The sequence below is a fragment of the Clupea harengus genome, chromosome 13, assembly GCF_900700415.2.
Source record: "Clupea harengus chromosome 13, Ch_v2.0.2, whole genome shotgun sequence".
NCBI lineage: Eukaryota > Metazoa > Chordata > Actinopteri > Clupeiformes > Clupeidae > Clupea > Clupea harengus.
Genome location: NC_045164.1, coordinates 12,861,446 through 12,884,446, shown reverse-complemented (window position 1 = coordinate 12,884,446; position 23,001 = coordinate 12,861,446). Strand labels below are relative to the sequence as shown.

The 23,001-nt window shown below is 44.3% G+C and overlaps 1 protein-coding gene across 6 annotated transcripts; it reads right to left on the bottom strand.

The window, feature by feature from the left end:
• Window positions 1-124: 124 nt before the first annotated feature.
• On the bottom strand, window positions 125-22,658 carry slf2 (SMC5-SMC6 complex localization factor 2). Of its 6 annotated transcripts, none has more exons than XM_031579574.2 (21): window positions 22,355-22,658; window positions 18,667-18,748; window positions 15,846-16,183; window positions 15,345-15,506; window positions 14,841-14,868; window positions 11,478-13,855; window positions 10,736-10,815; window positions 10,506-10,622; window positions 9,943-10,110; window positions 9,723-9,825; window positions 9,477-9,564; window positions 7,543-7,681; window positions 6,796-6,883; window positions 6,098-6,274; window positions 4,086-4,180; window positions 3,551-3,638; window positions 3,263-3,367; window positions 2,376-2,453; window positions 1,796-1,882; window positions 1,582-1,650; window positions 125-1,436 (listed from the first exon to the last, which is right to left on the bottom strand). In XM_031579574.2, exons 2-21 carry the CDS (start codon window positions 18,746-18,748, stop codon window positions 369-371), a joined length of 5,538 nt encoding a protein of 1,845 aa, XP_031435434.1. In that variant the 5' UTR covers window positions 22,355-22,658; the 3' UTR covers window positions 125-368. The 6 variants fall into 6 exon arrangements, with proteins under 6 accessions (XP_031435434.1, XP_031435437.1, XP_031435436.1 ...); XM_031579577.2 differs by lacking the exon at window positions 22,355-22,658 and having other exon boundaries at window positions 125-1,220; window positions 1,266-1,436; window positions 18,667-20,038; XM_031579576.2 differs by lacking the exon at window positions 22,355-22,658 and having other exon boundaries at window positions 125-1,295; window positions 1,341-1,436; window positions 18,667-20,038.
• Window positions 22,659-23,001: the final 343 nt, after the last annotated feature.

Sequence of the window (23,001 nt, the reverse complement as noted above, 5' to 3'; positions counted from 1 at the left end):
TCATTGTTTTTTTTTACTACATTTGTAATAATGTTGCATCTTATTACACAAGGGAGAACTCTGATAATGATTGTCTAAGTATACGCTCATCTCTGGAGTCTTCAGAACTGTATAGTGCATTCTGTTGACGAGTACATAGGTATAAGCGAAAATGATGTTTAAGACCATGGACACGGCATGTGTGACGTGCACAAACTTGTGGCATTCCAAAAAAAAAAAATGAAACAAACAACTGAACAACTGTGCATGTGCAAATCTAAACTGTAAGGAGGACGCCCCGTTCCCATGAAGCGCTCACATCAGCAAACATGACCTCTGAGAGAGGTTTCCCTGAGCTTTTTGTGGTGGTCAACACCCCACACACCCTACTATGGCGGACAGGGGCTTTCAGTGGGAGAGAGCACCGTTTGCCCTGGCTGTAGGTGTGCGTGTCCATCGCCTGATTCTTCTTCACCTCTGCATCCAACATCTTTTTTGTCAGATTCCAGCCTGGGCTTGCCTTCCCCCACTGATCTGTCCCCTGCCTCTGTCTCCACCTCTGTCATTGGCTCCTCTGTATTTGGTCCTTTCTGCTCTGAAGACTCTGTGCCTGTCTCTTTCATTTCTACCTCCTCCGCCTGCACTCCTTCTCTTCTGCTAGGCGACTGCTCCCCCACCTCTATCCTGCTCTCAATCGCCTTTTCCTCCTGCCCATGCAGCTCCATATCCATCTCCATCATCAGTGCCTCCTTCTCTTGATGCAGCTCATCTTTTGTTAACTCTTCCTCCATGGCAAGCTCCTTGTCCTCCTTCGCTGGCGCCTCCTCTGCTGGCAGCCCCTCCCCCTCCATCTCCTCTCCCTGCTCCTCAGTTGGCTCCCCCTCCACCCTGTCCAGTCCCTCCTCAGTTGGCTGCCCTTCCCTCCGATCTGGCTCCTCCAGCACGTGCAATTCCTCCCCTTGTATTGGCATTCCGTCCCTTTTGGTTAACTGCCCCTCCACCCTGTCAAGCCCCTCCTCTGCTGAAGGACCCTGCTCCCTATTTGGCTCCTCCTGCTCCTGCTCCTCCTCCTCCTCCTCCTCCTCCTCCTCTGGCTGCTCTATCATGGTCACCTCCTCCATTACAGTCTCGTTTCTTGAGCTCTCATCTACCATCTCCTCCTCTGCTGCCTCCGGCTCTTCCTCAGCCATCTTCTCTGCCTCCTCGGCCACATTCTCCTTGCCATCCTGCTGCTCCTCCACCTCCTGATCCGGCTGAGGTCGTCTCTGCTCCTGCTGCTCCTCCACCTCCCGATCCGGCTGAGGTCGTCTCTGCTCCTGCTGCTCCTCCACCTCCCGATCCGGCTGAGGTCGTCTCTGCTCCTGCACCTCCTGAGGTCGTCTCTGCTCCTGCTGCTCTTCCTGACTGCTGCTCAATGCGTCCTCAGACAGAGGCTCCCAGAAGTCGTACAGCTTTCCCTAGAGGAAAACACAATAAAATATGATCAGCCGCTCAGCAAGATAATGTACTGTAATAAGCTGTCTTTTACAACAGCAAACCTTGCAAATTCCATTTTCAAAGGGTACATTTATTTATTTATGTATTGTTTCCTCCGTTTCGTACCTGTGCAGGTCGTGTTCTCTGCAGTAGCACATGCCACCTGGTGTATATCCTGGCAACATAATCCTTCACCTAGAAAACAGAGTGAGTGCAGATAGTTACTCAACAGACTTGCAGGTCACTTTACTACTTGTGCACACCGCAGGGCACTGGGCAAGCACCCTTCATGGTTTAAAAAAAAAAAAAAAACAGGTACCAGGTATCCATAGCCACCCACCTTACTCCTGTAAAGACACTTCTCACTCTCACGGATGTCACACTTGACATGTTTCTCTAGTAGTGCGGACAGCATTTTCAGCTGGTTCTAGAAGGAGGAAAAGGAAGCCAGGGTTAGTCACTATGTAACAGACTCACTCATTGTCTATCAATCTCTTTCACACACACACACACACTGAATTAACCTCTCTTTACAAGCCAAGAGGGAAGTGCTAGTGAAGGACAACAAGCCTTCATTCTTTAGGGCCTAGAGCTAGCCAATGGGCCCACAGTCACAAAGAGTTGCGCTGCTTTTTCCGTAAGAGACACTGCACTCGACCGACTCGTGACTGACCACAACAGTTGTGTACACAGGGAAAAAAACTGCATCGACAACAAAACACTGAATGGCGGAGCTCACAATAAGAGCAATGTTCTCAGAGGAGGAAACTCAACAAATGTCTCATGCAAAGATATGTGAGATTTAATAGCCATTTGAAATGCACTGTGCTTTTATGACCTCAATTCAGAAAACAAAAAGTAAAAACTACTAAGTAAATGAACAAACAAAGACAAAAAAACATTTATGCACATAAATCTACCTTCTGGTCTGGACGCAAAAATTCGTAATTGGAAGCTTCATTGGTCAGATCCAAGAGGCTATAGCAGAGATAGTATGCCTGGAAAAGAGCAAAATGGAAGAAACACTCTTTCATTGACAAAATATTATATTTATTAATTTTATTTTATTTCAAAAAGGTTATTCCTCTGAACCACTGCTGGAAGTGCTGATGAATGACCTAACCAGTATGAGTTTGTAGATACGGCCTCCTTGTGGTTACGGTTGGCATGTGTTGCATTTTCAATTCATTAACCCTAAATACCAGTCGGAAGCAATTTTGCGTCCAGATTCGTTGGAAATTTGTTGGAAATTCAGACCCTTGGTTCCATATCTCACTGAATACTCATTGTCGTGTTGTGAAGGACTAGCCCTTTCCATTGATGCTACTTGCTAGTCTGTGCATCAAACTACTGTGAAGTAATCCGGGTTTGAATAACATGAGTCATGAACTGATTCCATCTGTGCATCCATCTCCACACACTCATTACTGTTTGTTTGCACTGTTTGAATTACTCAAAGTTGTTATTGTCTAGACATGAAACAGCAATCAAATGAAAGATGAAAGATCTGATATCACCAGACATTCTTGTCTATACCTATCTGAAAAGATACCCTCCCTAAAATCAGTATCTTAAACTTATACAAGTAGTATCAGGACTGTCATGATGGTATGTATGGCTGCCTCTTATATTCTTATACTGACCAAAATAGAAGTTTGGAAGTAAAAGTAGTGAAATTATGCTAGTTTTGCAAGTGTTGCTTTTTTCTCTCTCCATGTCCCACTCAAACCAGAGCGGTACAACCACAAAATACATGAACAGCCACCCATGCCTTGGGCTTGCTTTCAATGTTTAACCCTTTCCTCACCTGCTGGTCCAGCGTAGCCTCGTCCTGCTCCATGTCCGGTCTCTTAGCGATGTGCTTCAGAAGAGATGGTCTCATGCGGGGCACATACCGACGAAGGTCAGACAGCTGTAGAGGGGAGATGAAGACAGACAGGCACACCAACAGAGACACACACACACACACACACACACACACACACAGGAAGTCAGTCTTAACACACACACATGATACAACAACACGACACAACTAACTATTTACTTAAGTCAGATCAGCAGGATATATTTCCACCCAATTCTCTTCTGCCTGTACCTGGAACTCAGTGCTGGCAGGTTTGTACGTGCACCTGTGGTTGAGCAGTCTGGAGATGATTGACAAGCTGAGGTGTCTCCTAAGTTGCCTGTGGACTCCAAAACAAACCATCAGCACACGGCGGATAAAAAAAGCATGTTGAGACATATAGGCCCAGGAGACAACATGCTAGCTCCATAGAGTGCTGTTGATTAGTGGGTCTATTCATGGTGCTGTGTGTTAGTGTATTTGTCAGTATGTGTTTATGGGAATCAACATGCGTTTGCATTGACATGACATAAGTAAGGTGTGTGTGTGTGTGTGTGTGTGTGTGTGTGTTCATGAGGTAAGAGAGTGTATCTTTCAGCATATGTAACCATTTCATCGGAGTATTTGATTACAAACAAGCAACTGTGTGTGTGTTCATTCGTATGTGCAGGTGTTGTGAAAATGTGTGCTTGTCTGAGTGTGTGTGTGTGTGTGTGTGTGTGTTATGTCTGTGCACGTCTGTGTATGCCCATATTTACGCTTGTTTGTGTGGGTGTGCAGACCTCACCTCCCCCGGCTGCTGGGAGGCAGCAGTTGCACCAGGCGTCTCAGGTTGTGGTGATCCTCCGTCAGATCAGTCAGAGCCCGGCACACTATAGGCAGCTGGGGACCGTGATCAAAAACACAACAGAGGAACATGACCGTTAGCATCAACAACACCCACACACCCACTCATTCAGTCAGTCAGTCAGTCAGTCAGTCAGTCAGTCAGTCAGTCAGTCAGTCAGTCAGTCAGTCAGTCAGTCAGTGGGTCTTCAGAGTCCCCTAAAAACCTGAGGAGTTGGTTTAATCGCATCTGCTCCCTAAGATGATCAAAGAGAACCTCAGCGACATGCACCACCCACAGACTTTGGTCTATGGTTACAAAATGGACAAAGAAGCCCACAGCATCAATGCTACCCCCCGATCCATCAAGGACCAATGGTACAACAAAAAAAAAAAACATGTCTGCATTTTTTCTTATTGTGACGTGGTTTATTCAACAAACACTTACTCAGAGGATAAAAGACCTATTGACAATCCGACCTTATTAACTATGTGTAATTAATATATGTACACGCTGTGTGTGAAGTTGCCGTGTAAATCACATAGTCTATTATTAGTCATTTGTGGTGTGAATGACTAGCAGTTCCACATGACAGTATTTCCAAAATCCGTGAGACAGACTGCTGAAATTTGACTGCTGAAGATGTGGGGTTGTCCGAGTTCTACGTTCCTAAAATAAACAGTAAAAACCCCAGTATTGATACTGAAGCCTTATCTGCGTTACCGTCGGCATGCCACATCATATCACACCCAAAGCAAGAGAAAGGTTCAAAGTTTCCAAGCCCTTGCTTGGGGGTCACAAGCAAATATGATTATGACTTTTGCCCCTGCCCTGCAAAAGCCTTTGCTCTTCTGATTTCATCATCAGTCTGCATTGAGGGGTCTATGTGCCGGTCAGCAGCAAACTCTGGGGTCAACTGAATTGAGTAAAATACAACTAGTGGTTAATCGTTTCAATAATCAGTTTGTGATTGATCTTTACAGCCAGTGCCTTCCCCAACAATGATCTCAGTTAAGATTCCTAGAAAAGACCAGCCAATATGTAATGTTAAAAACCAGGCACTCTTCTTGTATTCTTATATAGGCAGCTAGGAAAAATATATTATTGCAGTGGATTAGCGATAAAGAGCCAACTGTTCAGGGCTGGCATAATGTGCTGTTTGATTTAGTACCTCTAGCTAGAATACCTGATATGTGTGATGCATTCAAAATCAAACCAATTTTATAAAGTTTGGGAACCTTATCTGAATTATTTGGACCCCAACGTCTCTGACATTATGTTACAAGGATTTTCTGAAAGGTCATAAGAGAGAGTACTTTGCTGTGTATCTGTTTTCTTCTTTATTCATTAATTTGTATTGTATTGTATTGTATGTGTGTAGCTGAGCCAATGTTGTGTTTTGCTAAATCTGCCCTTTTAAGGGGATTTCATGGATCCATTTTGTACTTGATGTAAAAGTGAAAAACAATAAACATATATATAAAAAAAGAAAAAGACAAGCCAGGATACATTGTTATCACAGATGACACAGGATTCCTTTCTCTTTTTTTGGTTTACCTTAGTCATATCTGACTTAAAATATCATGTCAAAACATGTACAAGCTGTGTGATTGGAGCTTTCTGGCTTTTTGTAAAGTTTGATCCATTTAGCTTCACTTGGAAGATGGAAACCCCACCACACAAAATACACTGCTTTGTGTTCTGCAGTGATGAGCCTTTTTCTCGGACTTAGTTTATACAATTAAATACAATCAAAACCGTATATTTTTTTTTTTAGCATATATGACTTATCAATCCCCCTCCCCCAGACCAAGCCTGTATCTTCAGACTGAGTATCTGATTCTGAATGGAGTATAACTTTTAGGGCATGAGTGTGTCTTTGCTGAACTGTGTGTGTGTTTGTGTGTACCTGTGTCTACCTGTGTGTGTGTGTACCTGTGTGTGTACCTGTGTGTGTGTGTGTGTGTGCGTACCTGTGTGTCCCAGTCTGTGATGTTACTGATGAGGTGGAGCATGAGGGTGGACAGGTTGGTGGGGGGCAGCAGCTGCAGGTGTGTGTCCAGACTGAGCCGGCACACCAGCGCCAGCAGCAGCAGCAGCTCTCGATCAGAGTACACCCGCGGACACAGCGCCGCACACACACTCAGGTACTGCAGGAGAATCAGCAGAGGGAGGGGGCTTAACAGATGGGGGAAACACACACACACACACACACACACACACACACACACACACACACACACACACACGCGCACACACACACACACACACACACACACACACACACTATAGCCCTATCAGTGGTGGGTATAGTCTGAACTGACATTGCGCATAAACACTATGAAATCAACTCTGCCTCAGGTCACAAACTAGGCCCTATAAAGTAAGTGTCATGTTGCAAATTTGCCATTCCAGGGAAACATGCCTCGGGTAAAGGTTAATACTTGCCCTGGGTCTGATTCATCCATTTATCTAGAAAACAAACAATGTGGAAAACTGCGCAAATAAATAATAAATAACGTCATGTAACTCCAACCTACGTATGGGAAACACTTCCCAGAATGAGAATAATGAGACAGTTTTCCTGAGAAATGGCGTGATAAGAAATTGAATGAACCCGCAGATGTGTGATGGCGGGGGTGGGTGGTGATGAAATCGCAGAGAGCCCCACCTTGATGACATTGTCGAAGTTGTGCTCTGGAAAAGTGGCGTGTTCACTCCCACTCGGCGCACACTCGGGGCCAATCGCAGTGTTCTCACTGATGACACAAAACACAGAGGGCGAACCGCCGTCAGCCTTTACGTGAGCGTGACTCACAGCCCCCCCGCAACCACAGCTTAGGTGACTATAACTAGTCACAAATTAGTTTATGAAATGTCATTGATCATTTTCAACGGCTGACCACTGACATTTGTGGAGGTGAAGTTCATTTGTATGCAGTTATTCAGCTGATGATCATCTTCCTCATACTCTTAAAGTGCAGTGTAGGTGTACACCCTGTCAGCAACTGAGCTCACAGGGATTTGACCCCATGACCCTGTGGCTGTGCTGGCGCCATGTGACCCATGTGACCCATGCTCTCAAGCCACTGTCCCTTTAACATTACATTAATTTCCTTTCATATGACTGCTGTTGTTAATTCTGTTTGTGACTGAATATCTAAGTTCATGGTCTCTGTTTTTATTTACAGCTTTCTTCCCTCGTCATCCTTTTTTTCAGCATTTCCTTTTATCTCTCATCTTTTGCTCTTTTGTTTCTGTCTTTTTAATCATTCCTTCTTTCTCTTTCTTATTTCCTACATAATGTATCAGCATGTATAATCTCTCTATCCATGAATACATCCAATGCTGACTGAGATGAGGTTAGGTGTTAGGTGATATCAGGTGTGGACGAGGTCAGGCGAGGTGCGGCGCTCACAGGAGGTCGGCCTCGGTGAAAGATGGCTGGAGCATCTCCAGAGGGAACATGCTGATGTAGGGGACGCCCATGTTCAGGAACACCAGCACCACGTCCTGCACGCTGGGCACCCACACCTGGAACTGCAGGTCCTGACTCTCTGCAGAACACACAAGAGCCACTCGTAAAAGGCAACAGCGCTCAAATACAACCTATACTAACCCGTGCTGTTATATTACCACCTATAAGTAAAGTTTACAACAACTCAGTCCAACATAGTCTGACGGTTATCCGTCCATCTGTCTATCTAGCTCCACTTATATTCATTACCCAGTCCTGCGGTCCCAATAGCTCTTAATAGTGTGGCAATGGCAGACACAATGGCCCTCATTCTCGAACATTTTCTGAAGTTTCTTCTGAAATGTTTCTTACGGGCTTCGGAAAAACAACGTAAGCAAAAGACATCCGCCAAATTCATGCACGCTTGAAAATGTGGTCCTACGCAGCAGAAGTTTTCTGGGCTGTGCTCCCCCGGAAGAGTTTTCTTAAATTGAAAGCGCGTTCTCGTGCTCCTGAATTTGCATACATACACGCCCTGCCAGCTCCTTATAAGGGCACGCAACCGTAGTGACGTGTGCAGTCGAACGGTGCAGAGATGGACTGTTGCAGGATGTAGATGTGTCCATTCTATTCCACTATAGCTATATCAACGTGATTGAGTTTAGTGCTTATTTATTTATTCACTTACATTTGCAGTGTTCGTGTACATTACATTTAGTCATTTAGCAGACACTTTTGTCCAAAGCGACGTACAAGGGATAGAACAGTCAAGCTACGAGCAAAAGAGACCTAGTGTAACAATAAATACTACTTTACATAAGAAATAGAAAAACGAAATAGGAAATAAAAACGAAGTGCAGGAATGTAACTGCTATAAGTGCAAGTTAAGCACTAGTCGAAGTGCCAGTTAGGAAGGGAGGTGGTCTCTGAAGAGTTGGGTCTTCAAAAGCTTCTTAAAAGGTAGAGAGGGACGCGCCTGCTCTGGTAGTGCTAGGCAGTTCGTTCCACCAACGTGGAACTACTTGAAAATTCTGGATTGCCGTACTTGCACAGACGGCAGTGCCAAACGACGCTCACTAGACGAGCGCAGCATGTAGTCCTTTTATTTATTTTATGACATCACGGTGCCTCGTAGAATCATGACTATAGGCCTACATGTGAAACGTAATTGTTAATGATACTTTAATCCGAGGATCTGTAGAGTTGATGTGAACGCAATCACCAACGATTTCTCACAAATTCATTAACACAGAGAGTTTTCTTAAATGCGATTCCTCAAAAGTTTTTTAAGGAATCGCATTTGAGAAAACTCTGGCCGAGTTACGACTGCTATTTCGAGTTCGGAAAGTCTTCTGAAGTTCAGAGCAAATCCCAGATGAGAAAACTTTCATGAATGCCAAATGTTGTCCTAAATCCAATTCAGAAGAAATTCCTCTTAAATTCTTCTTAACCTCGTCGAGAATGAGGCCCAATGCCCTTAATAACACTAAAACACACCACTTATGACTAAAGCAGCAAGATTTCATCCACAGTAATTATTCAGTATAATATAGCAATTCAATTTGACATTATTTGCTTCATTTAAAAAGTCCCACATAATTCCAATATGAATTAATTCACGATGTGACTGTTGCTAAGGAATTCTGTGGCGATAAGATTGGCACAATTGCTACAATTCCGTGCCAATGATTAATTAATAGTTCATTAAGATTCATGCCCAAGTTGGTACAGTGAATAGCATTATTGCCTTACAAGCACTCGACCCAAGTTCAAACCGTGCTAAATACTTCACCTGTACTTTTAATCAATTATGGAAAATTTGTCCGTGACAAATTCCGTAGCCGTAGTCGGCACCTTTAATTTAATTGATGAAGTCCCACATGACGTATACTTACCAATCTTTAGGCCAGCTATAAGGGCTATGTGTTTCAGAGACTGCAGGATCTGCGCAGACATGCAGGGGTCCGAATGCACTGACATCATCTGCCAGCATCAAAACATTCACAAAAAAACATCAGAAATTATAACCATTAACACTAACTGTAACAATAACAGAAACCTATGGCTAGTCCTGCTATGTGTGTGAGAAACAGAAACAGACAGAACGAGTGAGTGAGAGTGAGAGAGAGAAAGGCTATCACCTGAAGGAGCCAGCGGGAAACCTCAGGCTGACAAGGACTGGAGGCATATGCCCTCTTCAGAAGCCCTGCCCGTACCAGCAGGAGAGCATGTTTAGGACTGGCCCTGTGAGAGACAGACAGACAGACAGACAGACAGACACAGGCAAAATATTAGCTCTTGCTGATCGTTGAGAATCACTATTTTGAGGCGCCATTCATTTCCCCAAAGATGATGGTGTACCTGAGAATGGAGCGCTGGGCCGCGTTCTTGGGGGAGATGCCCTGTGAGGGCAGAAGCAGACTGTCCTGGGTGAAGAGCCGGCCGAAGCTGGCCAGAGAGAAGAGTTCCTCTCCGGGGTGCAGGTCCCTGATGGTGTTGGCAGTCAGTGTGTACTTCTGGACAAATTTGCTGTAAGGCAAAAGAGAGCACACACACACACACACACACACACACACACACACACACACACACACACACACACACACACACACACACACACACACACACACACACACACACACACACACACACACACACACACCTTTTTCAGCCATTCATTTCCCTTGGTGAATAAGAGAGATGTCCTGTGTTTGAAAGTGTTTTCCAAACTTGAACTTTGTTGACCCACAGAAACAAAAAGAAAAATCACTCGTGCTTATTCCCTTACAAATAAAGCTGTTGAACATGAAAAAGAAAGGAGTTTCATCAGGCATTCTCCATACAAAGCAGTGCTGAAGGGTTTATAGAATAGAGTAAGTATGCATACTGCTGAAGGGTGTATGTAATAGAGTTAGTATGCATACTGCTGTTCATGAGAGATTTCCTCTTCTTCTTTCTTCTCCTTCTCCTCCTCTTCCTCTGCCATCATCAGCAGGTTTTCCTGACAGCACTGCAGCAGTTTTTCTTCCAGCTCCTTCGACCTGAGGAAAGACAGGAGACAACAGGGAGGATGAGAAGAGGCAAGGAATCTGAGAAAAGAGCATCATTTTGTACTTTTGTGTGTGCGTGTGTGCGTGTGTGCGTGTTCACTCACTTCTGGTTCTTCTCCTTCTCAATCAGCATCTGCTCCAACGTGTTCTTGTAGTTTACAGATTTGGCCTTGATGGGCTCCACCTAACCAAGCCAAAGAAAGATGGCAAGATTACTGGACACAAAAATGCGAAGTATACACAAAACAAAGTCCTATTCTTACTATAGAGCAGTGGTTCTCAAACTAGGGGTCGGGACCCCAAGTGGGGTCGCCAAACATTTTTTGGGGGTCGCGAAATGATCTTGCTGCCCTGTGCATCAACATATTAGGCTTTGACATGCTGTATAGTCTATCAGAAATGGTGTTTTCTACATCAGGGTGGATAATGAAAACTAATATTGTCTCAGCAAGCAGTCTTATCATTCAAGATGAAACTGAATTTAGACCTATAATATCCTGTCAAAATGTGTGGGGGGTCGCGAGACTTGGCAAATGGATTTTATGGGGTCCCCGGACAAAAATGTTGAGAACCACTGCTATAGAGCACTGTGAATGGGACAAGATCTGTGAAAACATAAAGAAGCTGGAGGAATGAGACGGCAAAATCAGAGGATTGGACATGAGAAGAAGGAAGAAAAGAAAAAAAAGAATTGAGTGTACAGTAAGGGAAGAGAACACACACAAGAAGAGGAACTGATGGTAAGGAAAAGAGAACAGAGAGAAAAACAAAAGGAGGAAGTGAAGCGAGGAAAACGAGAGGAAATGGGAGAGTCCGGCTGCTGATGAAAGAGAAAACGCCACTCACAGGAGCTTTGGCCACAGGTGTGCTGGGCGCAGGGAAGGCGTCCTTGTCAGGGGTGGGGGGCGGGCGCACACTGCGCTCCATGATCTCCTGCAGCGACAGCAGCTTCTCGTCTTCGCTGCTGCTCGTGTCACTCAGAGCACAGTCCAGCCCACTCAGGCCATCGCCCAATCCCAGGTCATCCTCCAGAGGGTCCACCCACAGCACCTCAAGGCTGTGGGCGGGGCTCGCCTTAGATGACGGGACGTGTGTCCTGCTGAATGAATCTTGACCGGAGCAGACCTGTGACGCATTCGTGGACGGCTCCGCTTTTAAGGTGCGGATCTCAGCCTTTAGAGTGCCGGCCTCATCCAACACAACATCAGTCTGGGCTGTTGTGACAGTCTCATCAGGCTCCATTACCAAGGTGCCCAGCTGTGAGGTCAAGTGGGCGGGTGAGTCTTGGCTGGCTTCAGGGGAAACCATGTCAACATCCATGCCAGCGGTTGCGGGCAGAGAGTCTGGGGTGAGAATCTCATCCAGGTCGTCCATCTGCGGAGAGGGGGACCGGGGAGCCTGGACAGGGCCAGACCCTGGAGGGTCGGCTTCAGAGGGGATGGGAGAGGGCTGCGGAGGGTTGAGAGGGCTGGGCTGAGGGTCGCTGCTCTCTGTGGTCTCGCCCGGGCCCACTGTGCTGTCTGCCTGGGAAAAGAGCTTCCTCGATGAACTCTTCACAGACGCAGCCGGTAACAACGAGGAAGAGGAGGAGGAGGAGGGGGATGGCTCAGACAGTGGAGGCAGTCTTGGTGAACATTTTTCTTTCATTATCACCGGACCCTCTTCGTTACACTTTACGAAGGCACGTTGGACATACTTTGGCGGGGTGAATAGCTCTGCAGTGCTGGGGGAGGAGGTGACACGGGGCTGCTTGGCATCGGCAACCCCAGGGGGAGGGCTGGGTCCCAAGGGTCTGACAGGGCGTGCATGTGTCTGTTTGGACTGGAAAAAGGGGTGTACAGGGCGACATGTGCGTGCAGGTCCAGAGACGGGGTTTGTGGGCGTATTTTTGGGTGCAGACACAGGTTTTGTGGGTGTGTGAGTATCTGTGGCTCTAGATGCAGAGTTTGTAGGTATGGGGGTTTTGGTAAGTGTAGACACAGGTTTTGTGGGTGTGTGAGAATCTGTGGCTCTAGATGAAGAGTTTGTAGGTATGGGGGTTTTGGTAAGTGTAGACACAGGTTTTGTAGGCGTTTGAGAATCTGTGGATCTAGATGTGTTTGCAGGTATAGGGGTTTTGGTAAGTGTAGACACAGGTTTTGTGGGTGTGTGAGAATCTGTGGATCTAGACGGGCTTGCCGGTGTAGGGGTTTTGGTAAGTGTAGAAACAGGTTTTGTGGGTGTGGGTGTAGGCCTTGACACTGCATTGGTGGATGTATAATTGTGTGTGTGTCTTGCTACAGAATTTGTGGGCCTGTGGGTAGGTGAGGACACGTGCTGTTGCATGGGCCTGAACATTGGGCGTAGGGATGTATGGCTGCTTGTCAGTCTAGGTGCAGTGTTTAAAGGACTGAGAGTGAAAGTGGCATAGGGTCTAGGCACCGGGCTTGATGGCATACAGGTATTTCTAGGCGCAGAAGGATGTCTTGCAGGTGTGTGGGTGTGTCTGGGAGGAAGGAAGGTAGGTCCAGGGGCTCGCGTGTATATGTGAGCACGTTGTGCGGGTCTGGGCGTGTGTCTATATCTGGGAACAGCGCTGAGGATGGGATGGAAACCGCGTGCGGTGTGGGTTGGTGTGAATGTCGGTCTAGAAGGTTGTGTGGGGGAGAATGTGTGTCTGGGTTGGAAAGGTCTGGGTGTGTGTCCTTGATTGGGGAAGGAACTTGGAGTGGAATGAGTAGGACTGTACAAAGGCGCGGAGGAAGACCGAGTGATGTTTGTGGATATGTGTGCCATTTGAGATGCAGTATGTGTTGGTTTAGATGCTGGCTGGCTTTTATTTCCAGAGGTGTCTGTCCGGTTTGACTGGGCAAAGTCAATGGATGTGTGTCTGGATTTCGTCTCAGGTTCTGTGGTGTTTGTGGTTGTGGATGTGTGTGTCGTGTTAGTCTCAGAAGATGTTAAATCTGTGGATGTATGCGTCAGTTCACACTCAGACTGTGCGAGGACTGTTGATATAAGAGCCTCTTCTGTCTGAGGCCGTGTGGAGTTCGAGGGTGTGCAAACTGGCCTGGCAGTAGGTGGAGGTGAGAGGGTATGTTCCGGTCCAGGGTTTACAGGTTTGTGAGTTTGGGTGTGCGTCTGATGGTTGTTATTCAAGCATGGCCGTTTAACTTCACCCAGGCTTTCCAAGTCAGAATCCCGAAGCCGTTTCAGTACCAAGCGGGGCTGCAGGCTGCTGCCATCTACAGCAAGATATGACAAACAAAAGAAAATAGAATGTCAGTGTCCTCTGAAAAATCAAAAGCAGAGCCTGCAGTTGAGAACTTGACATTACACACACCTAACTTTAAAAGGTGAAAGATTTAGGCATCTGAGGGATTAGGGCAGCAAGTGTGAGTTTTCATTGTAATGTCAAAGCACTAGTATATACTGTAAAAAGCAGATAGACGAATTCACCTCATACCCAAAAGTCTATCCAACTGTTTTGACACTCGGTTTTAGCACCCTGTGTTGACTGACAGATTGAACGATTCCTCGAAATAATTGTTAAGGTTATAAAAATGAAATGACTAGAACAATCCAAACTCAACTGACATTAATGCTACAAATAATGATTAACACAAAATGTTAGAAAGCTAACGCTAACGTTAGTTGATTCGTCGACTCTCCACAAACCATTGCAAGAGAGCAATTCGCTAAAAGTGACCCTGGGCTACCATAAGGAAAGACCGAAGATGACATTTAAGGTAGGTATCGAGAACAACGTAAGCTTCTGCCCCAAGGCTTATTTAAATTGTAGGGAACACTACGATAACGTTAACGGAACATGAAACTCTTAACTGTAACGTTAACTTACATCCTGATGCATGATCTCTAGGCTGAGCTGGAAAGCACTCCAATTCAGAGTTAATAACCAGCGATAGGCCATCCATTTTGATAGGTAAAGTATAAAGTAAACGTTCATTTTACAAAATAACTGTGTTACTGAACTTCTTAAGGTGTAAAACTTCAACCGACTTGTCGCGTGACGATTCTGGAGGTTATCACACTCATCGGTTATGTGCATTTCCAATGCATAAAACAGCGAACACTAGGGGGCGCACTTAAAAATATTTTTATGAAGCCATACAAAGAAGCAGGTGTGAAAAATGACTCAGTACAAAGCGAAAGTTTGTATGAAAGATTAAAGATGTAATGTGGTAACTACTGTGTAGAGCAGAACTTTACCTCGAGACATCTTATGTAGTGTCTCCTTCTGGAAGAATCATAAGGACAGATCAACAGAGAGAACATCAAATCATAAAAGAGACAAAAAAATAAAAAATACATTAAATATTTTAATACACACTGAAAAAATGTCATGAATGCATGCATTGTACAGCCTCTCTTCTTGGGATAATAGTGTGACAGAAACACAACCACACCCAAGTACACCTGAGGAGGCAACATGAGACAACATGATTTCTCCATGGGAATAATTCAAGAAATACAGTTTCTGTCTGAATTATCCAGATAAACATGTGTCAACGTTTCAAAGCACTCATAATGAAAGAGGAAGTGCTTGAATGTTAAATTAAAGCCACTCGACCAGTTTCAGGTGATGACGTTTTTGACTCGTCATAAAATTTCCTGTCAACTATTCTCACAGTGTAGAGGCATGACGCAACAGACTGGAAAGAAAGAACCAGCAAAACGGAAGAATGTAAAATAATCAATAAAAAGACCCTTTACCATTTTAGTGGTCGAGGTCTTAATCATGCTACCGGATGCTTCATGGGAGTCCTTTTTGGGGGTACCAAAGGACATTTTGTGGCCATGGACAGCTTGACCCTTCTTTGGTGAAGCCTCAGAACTTTTACGCTCAGCACTCCTGAAGTTACGAGAAGGCGCCATCTGCAAAGAAATTTAAAAACAGGGTCACACATTTTCATTGCATCTGCACAGCTAATTGTATATAAATGGCTGTCCTAATAAAATAAAAATAGTTGTATACATTTGTTACATACTTCAGCCCTGCCTCTTCAATAAACACTTTGTATTATTGCCTGCAACTTATTATGCACTTAGTGCCTATCTGGCACTTATGTACAATGAACCAAAATATTTTTCATGACCTTTTGCTTTCACTGTTTTTTTTTTTCTGCCTGATCTGCCATTTGCTTGCATTGTACCTCACTCGTAAGTGCCGTCAGATAAAAGCTTCAAATCTAAATGTAAGTGCATACTACTTACCCAAACAGGGTTCCTCGTGTTGGCTGGGGAGGGTTGCTGCCTCTTGGGGCCGGGGGGTGAGAATGCCCTGCGCCTGGAGGACCTACTGAGTCGGTTCGCAGAGCTCCTTAAGAGCATGTTGGCATCTGGCTGGCTAGAGCTGCGAGGAAATAGAGGACCTGTCCTTCTCCTGGAGTCCTTTTGGTATGAGAGGACTGTAGGGCAGGTAGGAGAGGGGGGCTGGAAAGCGGGGGCTGGGGCTTGAGACCATGAGGAAGCCTCCGGCTTGGGGAGGAGAGAGCGCCGGTCGCTATCAGCACTGGCTCGTCTCTGGGTGCCTAGAGGGATAAAGTCCTTCACTGGTGGAGAGATAGAAAGGGAAAGACAAAACATAAAGAGGTAAAATACTACTCTTCCCTCCAACCCCAATTAACATTTCAAATGTAATGAAGTTCATAGAGAGAAAAAATTCTTAGATGAGAAGAAGTTTCTTTTCTTATCCAGGTTTGCAAAAGAGATTATACAGAGAGGAAATGAGAGGGCAGTAGACAGATAAATCGATCGATTGATCAATAGATAGATAGATAGATAGATAGATAGATAGATAGATAGATAGATAGATAGATATTATTGCCATTCGCGCAGGTAAAGGACAGTACAGGTACATTGGAGTGTGCGTAGCTCATAGAGTCAGCTTTCATAAAAAACAGGCAAAGGTGAGGCAGTTAAGAGAGCAGCATAGAGAAATACATAGACTAGACTAAATTAAACAATGGACTGGGGAAATTCCCTGCATGACAGAGACCTGGAGAGTGAGAGAGAGTGGGGTAGTTAGGTCCAAAAACACAGCCCGTAAGGCGTGTGTGTTTTGAGGCATTAAGTGTCCGTAGTATGAATGAGGTGGGGTGTGTGGTATTTCCTTCCCGCCTTAATGTCCTTTGGGGGAAAAAAGCTGTTGTGGAAACGTGCTTTGTGAGTGGTGACGTTCTCTGGCCTGTGGTGTGTCAGGTGTTATCCCTGAGTTCCTCCACCTGAACAGAGAGTGAGCTGGGTGGAGCCGGTCACTGAGGATGCTATGCTTTCTGCTGCAGCGCTGTGTGTAGTGTGCAGCGTGTGTCCATAGTGGGGAGGTCTGAGCCCATGGTTCTCTCTGCAGTTTTGATGACTCGGTGAAGACATTTCCTCTCAGCCTGGCTGCTGTTTCCAAACCGCACAGTGACGGCGAGAATGCTTTCAATGAGTCATCCATCGGCCGGGGTGAAGGGCTGACATCCGACAGCCGTCTTCAGCTGCCTGATGAAGTAGAGCCACCGTGTGTGTGTGTGTGTGTGTGTGTGTGTGTGTGTGTGTGTGTGTGTGTGTGTATAGGCCCAGCTCAGGTTTGCTTCCATATTAAGGCAAAGAAACATGTAACCAGCTTCACAATCGGCTTCACTGACCGGATCATGTTAAAAGCAGAGCATACGTGCGTATGTTCTGTTCGTAGTGTAAGTGTTCTAGTATAGGGTGAAACGCCAGGGCCACCGCATCGTCCATTGATCTGTTCGGGCGGTAGAACCACAGAGTTTATGGATTAGAGAACCAGTGCCACCGGCCTAAAAACGTTAATTGTGGCCGTGTTCGTTCTTTTAGGGACCAGTACTATAACAGAGGGCTGTGGGACTGTTTCTGAGCGAGAGAGAGGAGTTACAAATGTGGTGTACACACAGCACAGGCTTTCAGGACTCTCTGTGCCACGCTTGGCTTTCTTATGGGGATTTACATGCTTCAAAGCTAGAAGAAGAACCTGTGTGTGTCACTTGGAGTGCATGGTCCTCTGGGTTACAGGGGGATTTTGAGAGGATGTCTCTGTTCAGTCTGTTGAATCTGGCAGAGAAACTGTTGAGGTTGTCTGATAGAGTGGTCTTATCTCGGTCCTATTCGTGTTTCTCCTGTTGTTGCTAACAGATTGGATTTCCTGTCACATACTACATGTGGTGTTATCTAGGCAGCAGCTCTCAAGTTTTTTTTGAGTAAGCCCTTCTTACAACTCTACGGCAGCTCTATGTCATTTTGTAGCTCATATCGGGCTGCTTATACCCAATGACATCCCCTGACTTGAAAGCTGCACACCGTCTCCTGATCTTCATATGCATGTCTGCATTGAACCAGGGTGTTTGATTTGGGAAAAAACACAAATAGTTTGGGAGGGGACACAGATGGAAGTGCACCAGTTGATATAGCTAACTAACTAAACTAGTCTCTGTGTAGCCGTGAATATTATTTACGGCCTCCTTGAAAATGTCCATGTCTGTAGCCTCTAGGCAACCCTGCAAGTGTCGGTCCACACCCAAACACTTCTAACTACGACTAGATTAGCTTTCAGCCTGGCGGTGCAGGTGGTCAGACTAACCCAGATAGGGTTTGGAGACAACAGTATATGCATTCTTTATCTTACTGTGGAAGTGGGCAAATGTGCCATTTCCCCTGGTAGGGAAATTAACAAACTGGTGCAGTTTGGGTATATTTTTCCAAAGATTGCAATGATTAAAACCCCAAAATAACAATAGTGGCATTCAGATAAGGTATTCTCATGTCCTCATGAGATTAACTTTAGGGTTGGCCTCGTCCTAGATGTTCATTCAAATTAAGTCAAGCTACATACAGCACCATCCAGCAGATAGCATTTACTGTGAGAATTAAAAGCAGATGAGGTGGGAAAATGTAAAGCAGTGGGTTTGTGCAAAGCAGTGTGAACCACAAGAAGCCCAGTAGAAAGCTAGAATTAGCAGTGCATCATTGCAACAAAAAATAGTATGTTGCATATCTGTAAACTTGACCAGGTGCTTCCCACACCCCTTACCCATAGAAATGAAGTGTTGTTTGAGGCTACTGGTGATTCTAGACTTGTTCGCATGCAAAGAATGACTATCAGTGTCAGCCATCTAGATAGAATTAGAGTTCGTGTTAGAGGATTGAATAAAACATGAATGTGTCACTGTCAATAACGTTTTAATTTCCAATATTATGGTACTCTTACTGGTCAGCAGAACCCTCTAATGAGGAACAAATCATTTTGCATCAAAAATACATATTTCTAATAAGGAAAATAGCACATAACCATTGCAGGGTTTCATGACAGGGAACTGAACGTGCAAATCTATAAAGGTGACAACAGTGGCACAACATTATGTTAAAACGTTATGACTAGGAGAGATGATCTGACTAGTGGCGTCAGATCTCGTTCACTTTAGTGACTCAGTTCATTAATGTTATGTTTACATTTAAGGCACACTGACAATTCTTTCCCTGTTTAGACCATCTGGTCTCAATAATGGTGATAAAACCCTGGATGAAGAGCAGCATGAGACTTGCTTTGAAGGGGAAACATTACAAAATGTTTCAGTTATGTATACCTTTTCAACATGTCATACCATTGCCGCACAAATGAACTTAGAATCCTAAAAATGTGAATCTTTGTGGTTATACAACCGTTGCATGAGTAGATCAGATTTTCCAATCTAGTACCACATGTGTTACAGATCTGACGTAAAAACATTTGAATTCTTGGGTTTTTATTAGGGATGCAACGGTACATGGTATTAAGTCGAACTGTTCTCTACATCCCCTACAATTCAATACGCACACGTGAACTGTGGAATTACGATAGGCCTGTCATTTCCCTTTCATTTCCAAAACCTGCTTATTGCATGTTGTAAATTCAGATCCACAGAACATCTCTGGAGCGTGTCAACATTTCACTGGAGCCTATCAGCGGTCTGTATGCAAATAGGAGCTGGAGAAGAGAGAGGAAACTCTCATCTCCAACTTGACAATGGTGAACACTAGCTAGACCGAGAGAAGTACATTTGGAATGCACCGCTGTCTTTCAAAGTCCGCAGTGTGGGAACATTTTGGATTCAGCGCTCAATTTGATGACGAGGGTGAGAAGACTGTACACAAAGGACAGTCCTGCAAGCATTGCTTTCCCACTGTTGGCTACTCGAGTGGAAACAGTTCTAACACGATGTCTCAATTACGTCGCCATCACTCAGCCATATCCCAGGTGGAGCAAGGAGTCCACTCGTTAGCAAAAACACAGCAATCTTTTTCGCTGCTTCCTTCCAACAGCAATTTGTGACAAATAAAACTCTGCTGCACTCGGACAGAGCATACCTCTGCTAAGACTAGGGCTGAACGATTAATTGCATTTGCGATTTAATCGCGATATGATGGAACGCGATTTTCAAACCGCAACGTTCGCGATTAAAAACGTGGTCTAAAAAAATTAAAAAATATTATTTTTTAAGATGGTACATTTTGCACACAGTGTTTAAAAAAGTGCATGCCTTGTGTTTATTCTTACAATGACTTTGTTTAAATTACTTAAATGCACAGTAGCAAAGCCACCGATTTGTTGTTCTTGATTCTGCAATGAGCAGTTAAATAAAAATGTAAAATGTGGGAAATAATATTTTACACTAAATGTATCTAATATTGTGTTGGTCATATTTAAAATCATACATTACGATTTGTTGGGATTTTTTTTTTTTAAATCGCATATTAAATCGCAATCGCAATATTTGGAGAAAAAAAATCGCAATTAGATTATTTTCCCAAATCGTTCAGCCCTAGCCAAGACCAAATGCCACATCTGGCAACATTAGCGAAAGTGGAACTAAATTCGTGGAGCCGCTCCGAGAGTTGGATCCGCTCCAAAATGTAACGGGTTATTCCTTGGCCCATGCTACACCTTCCCACCAAGTTTCACAGAAATCGAGCTGGTAGTTTTGGCGTAGTCCTGCTTACAGGCAGTCTAACTAACTAACTAACAAACGTCTCTCTTAACTGACAGTTGAACCTACAGAGCAAGTGTAAGCTACCTCACTGTAGTAGAGAAAGAAACCAGGCCTAGTCAGTCATGCTGCCATTTTTCTGAAAAGAAGGTTTTACTTGTCTGTTGGCAAAATAAATATAAATATTTAAAACAATATAAATATACAGTTTAAAGGGTGATTTCCCCCCCCCCCCCTTTAATATAAAAATACCGAAAACATACCGTGGCCCCAAAACCGTGATACATACCGAACCGCGGGACCACTCTACCGTTGCATCCCTAATTGTATCCTGTTTAAACCAGCATGAAACATATCGATAATCCGATCTGTGCCAATTGGAAAAATAAATAAATAAATTGGGTGGCATGTATCCAGTGTAAACATAGCATTAAATATGTTCAGCCAAATGACACATTCACTGATTCTTTTAATTAACTTTTAATTAGGCCATGTTTGCCCATCCCAGGAATTTAGCAAACCTTGGGGGAGGGAATGTTCCGTAAACTGTGGGCATGAGCAACTTGAAATAGCCCATCAGTAGCACAGTATAGCTACATCCTGGTACGCTTATCTCAACCTCACCACATACCACAGCAGTCATTTAGGTATAGTCCCCAGGAGCCCAGGTGGACGAGCACATCATTCCCCATTTAGCTATTAGCATTAAAAATAAATCGAAATTATTTTCTGGTATATTCGTTTTTTGTCTAAACAAGACATCTTGACAAGCGAGCCCTGACAGACCAGCAGTTAAAGCAGCAATACCAAGTTCTGTTCCAAAACTAGTAAGCTAACTTCCTCAAAGGCATGCAAAAATCTTGCAAACACCACCAGCTGACACTGATAGAAGCTTGTCAACACATTAACTGGTGTCTTTTAGCAGTATAGCTGGCAGTGTCTTGCGTGTGAACGTTTTTCTTCCATTTTTGCAGGGTGTTCCAGCCCGGTACACAGAACTACATACTGGATGGTTAGTGGGGAAGACACAGGTGTTTATCTGTCCTTTACATAACCATATGCTATCAAAATGAATTTGAGGAAGGTACCAAAACTAGTTGCCTATAAAACCATACCTCAACAAGTTACAAATTGTTGCATAGTGTTTAAAGAGAGTGGCTTCTCGGGCTGATACGTTTGAGTAGTGCTGTAGCATATCAACTTGGAGCTTGAAACACAGTGGACATGATCACTGGTAGGGGTTTCTAAGTTATTGGTGATAACTCCAGTGACTCAAAAACCCGACTTAAATCCGAATCAAAGAGAGAAAACAAAAAGTTAGACCTCTCATTGGATGTGCAAAAATGGTGGGATCAAGAGGACTAGCCTGGTAGATGGGCGTTACCAAATCGTTGTCGTTCATGAGAACTGACTAAAAAAAGCCTATACTGGTCAAGTCAAGAAGCATTGACCACATTTCGCATTTGCCATGTTACTCGTGCGAGCCAACCATCTCACACATTCAATTACAGTAAGACAATTTAGTTATATGAACGCTTTGATAGCAAATCATGCAACCACATCCTATGTTTGCTTGAAAGCGTGAGAAAACAGCAAGCAACAAAACGTTCTCTACAGAAAATGGCACGCATCCAGAAGGATAAAGCAACTATCTAAGCTAACATTGTCTGAGTGCAATAAGCGATATTGACACAGGTGAACATAACTAACGTTACTAGCAAGCAGTTACGTTACTAGCCAGCATAGATAAGTTACCTGTCAGAGTTTGCAAACACTCTTGAAGATGCGTTGTTTCCTTCCCTTGGATCTAAAGAGGAAAAGTCTATGTATGCACCTGTTTGCTGTATTGCTAAATCTTCGGCAGTTATATCAATTTCTAGCTAAACCAGAGACATCATAAGGTAGTTAAAACAACATTGTTGATCTTTGAAATTCTCTCGGTATCTCAAAGCCGCCATTTTAGTAGGAGGGGGAGTTTGAAAGCGGAAGTTAAACAACCCGCCTAGAATGGCATTCTGGTTATTGTAGTCAGCGACTGTATGATGTACCCTGTGTAACGCCATACATGAATTCAGCCGTCATTGTCAGTTTGTGTGTGTAGCCTAACTTTTAATACTCTTACATGTAGGCCTCTGTCCTCTTTTCTGTTTACTTATGCTGTTAACAATGTACCCTAAAAATTATCATATTGTGATATTTTGTAGGTTAATTCTTAATGTGTAGTGAGATGCATTTTCACTAGTGTTGTTATTGACCGGAAGGTAGGAATGCACTATTCTTTGAAATGTCCTTCGTTCCCATTGCCAGATAATAGGCCTACTTTTCATCTTAGATTATTTTGAAAGAGAGTTGTGTAAGGATATCATTGTTTCACAAAACCACTCAAGATTTCTTAGTCATCA

Coding starts and splice junctions, on each gene's coding strand:
- slf2 (XM_031579574.2), bottom strand. CDS start 18,748: ATGGCTGACACTGATAGTCATTCTTTGCATGCGAACAAGTCTAGAATC. Junction 14,869..15,344: donor AGACCTCGACCACTAAAATG/GTAAAGGGTCTT, acceptor TGATTCTTCCAG/AAGGAGACACTACATAAGAT. Junction 6,275..6,795: donor ACTTCGACAATGTCATCAAG/GTGGGGCTCTCT, acceptor ATTCTCCTGCAG/TACCTGAGTGTGTGTGCGGC.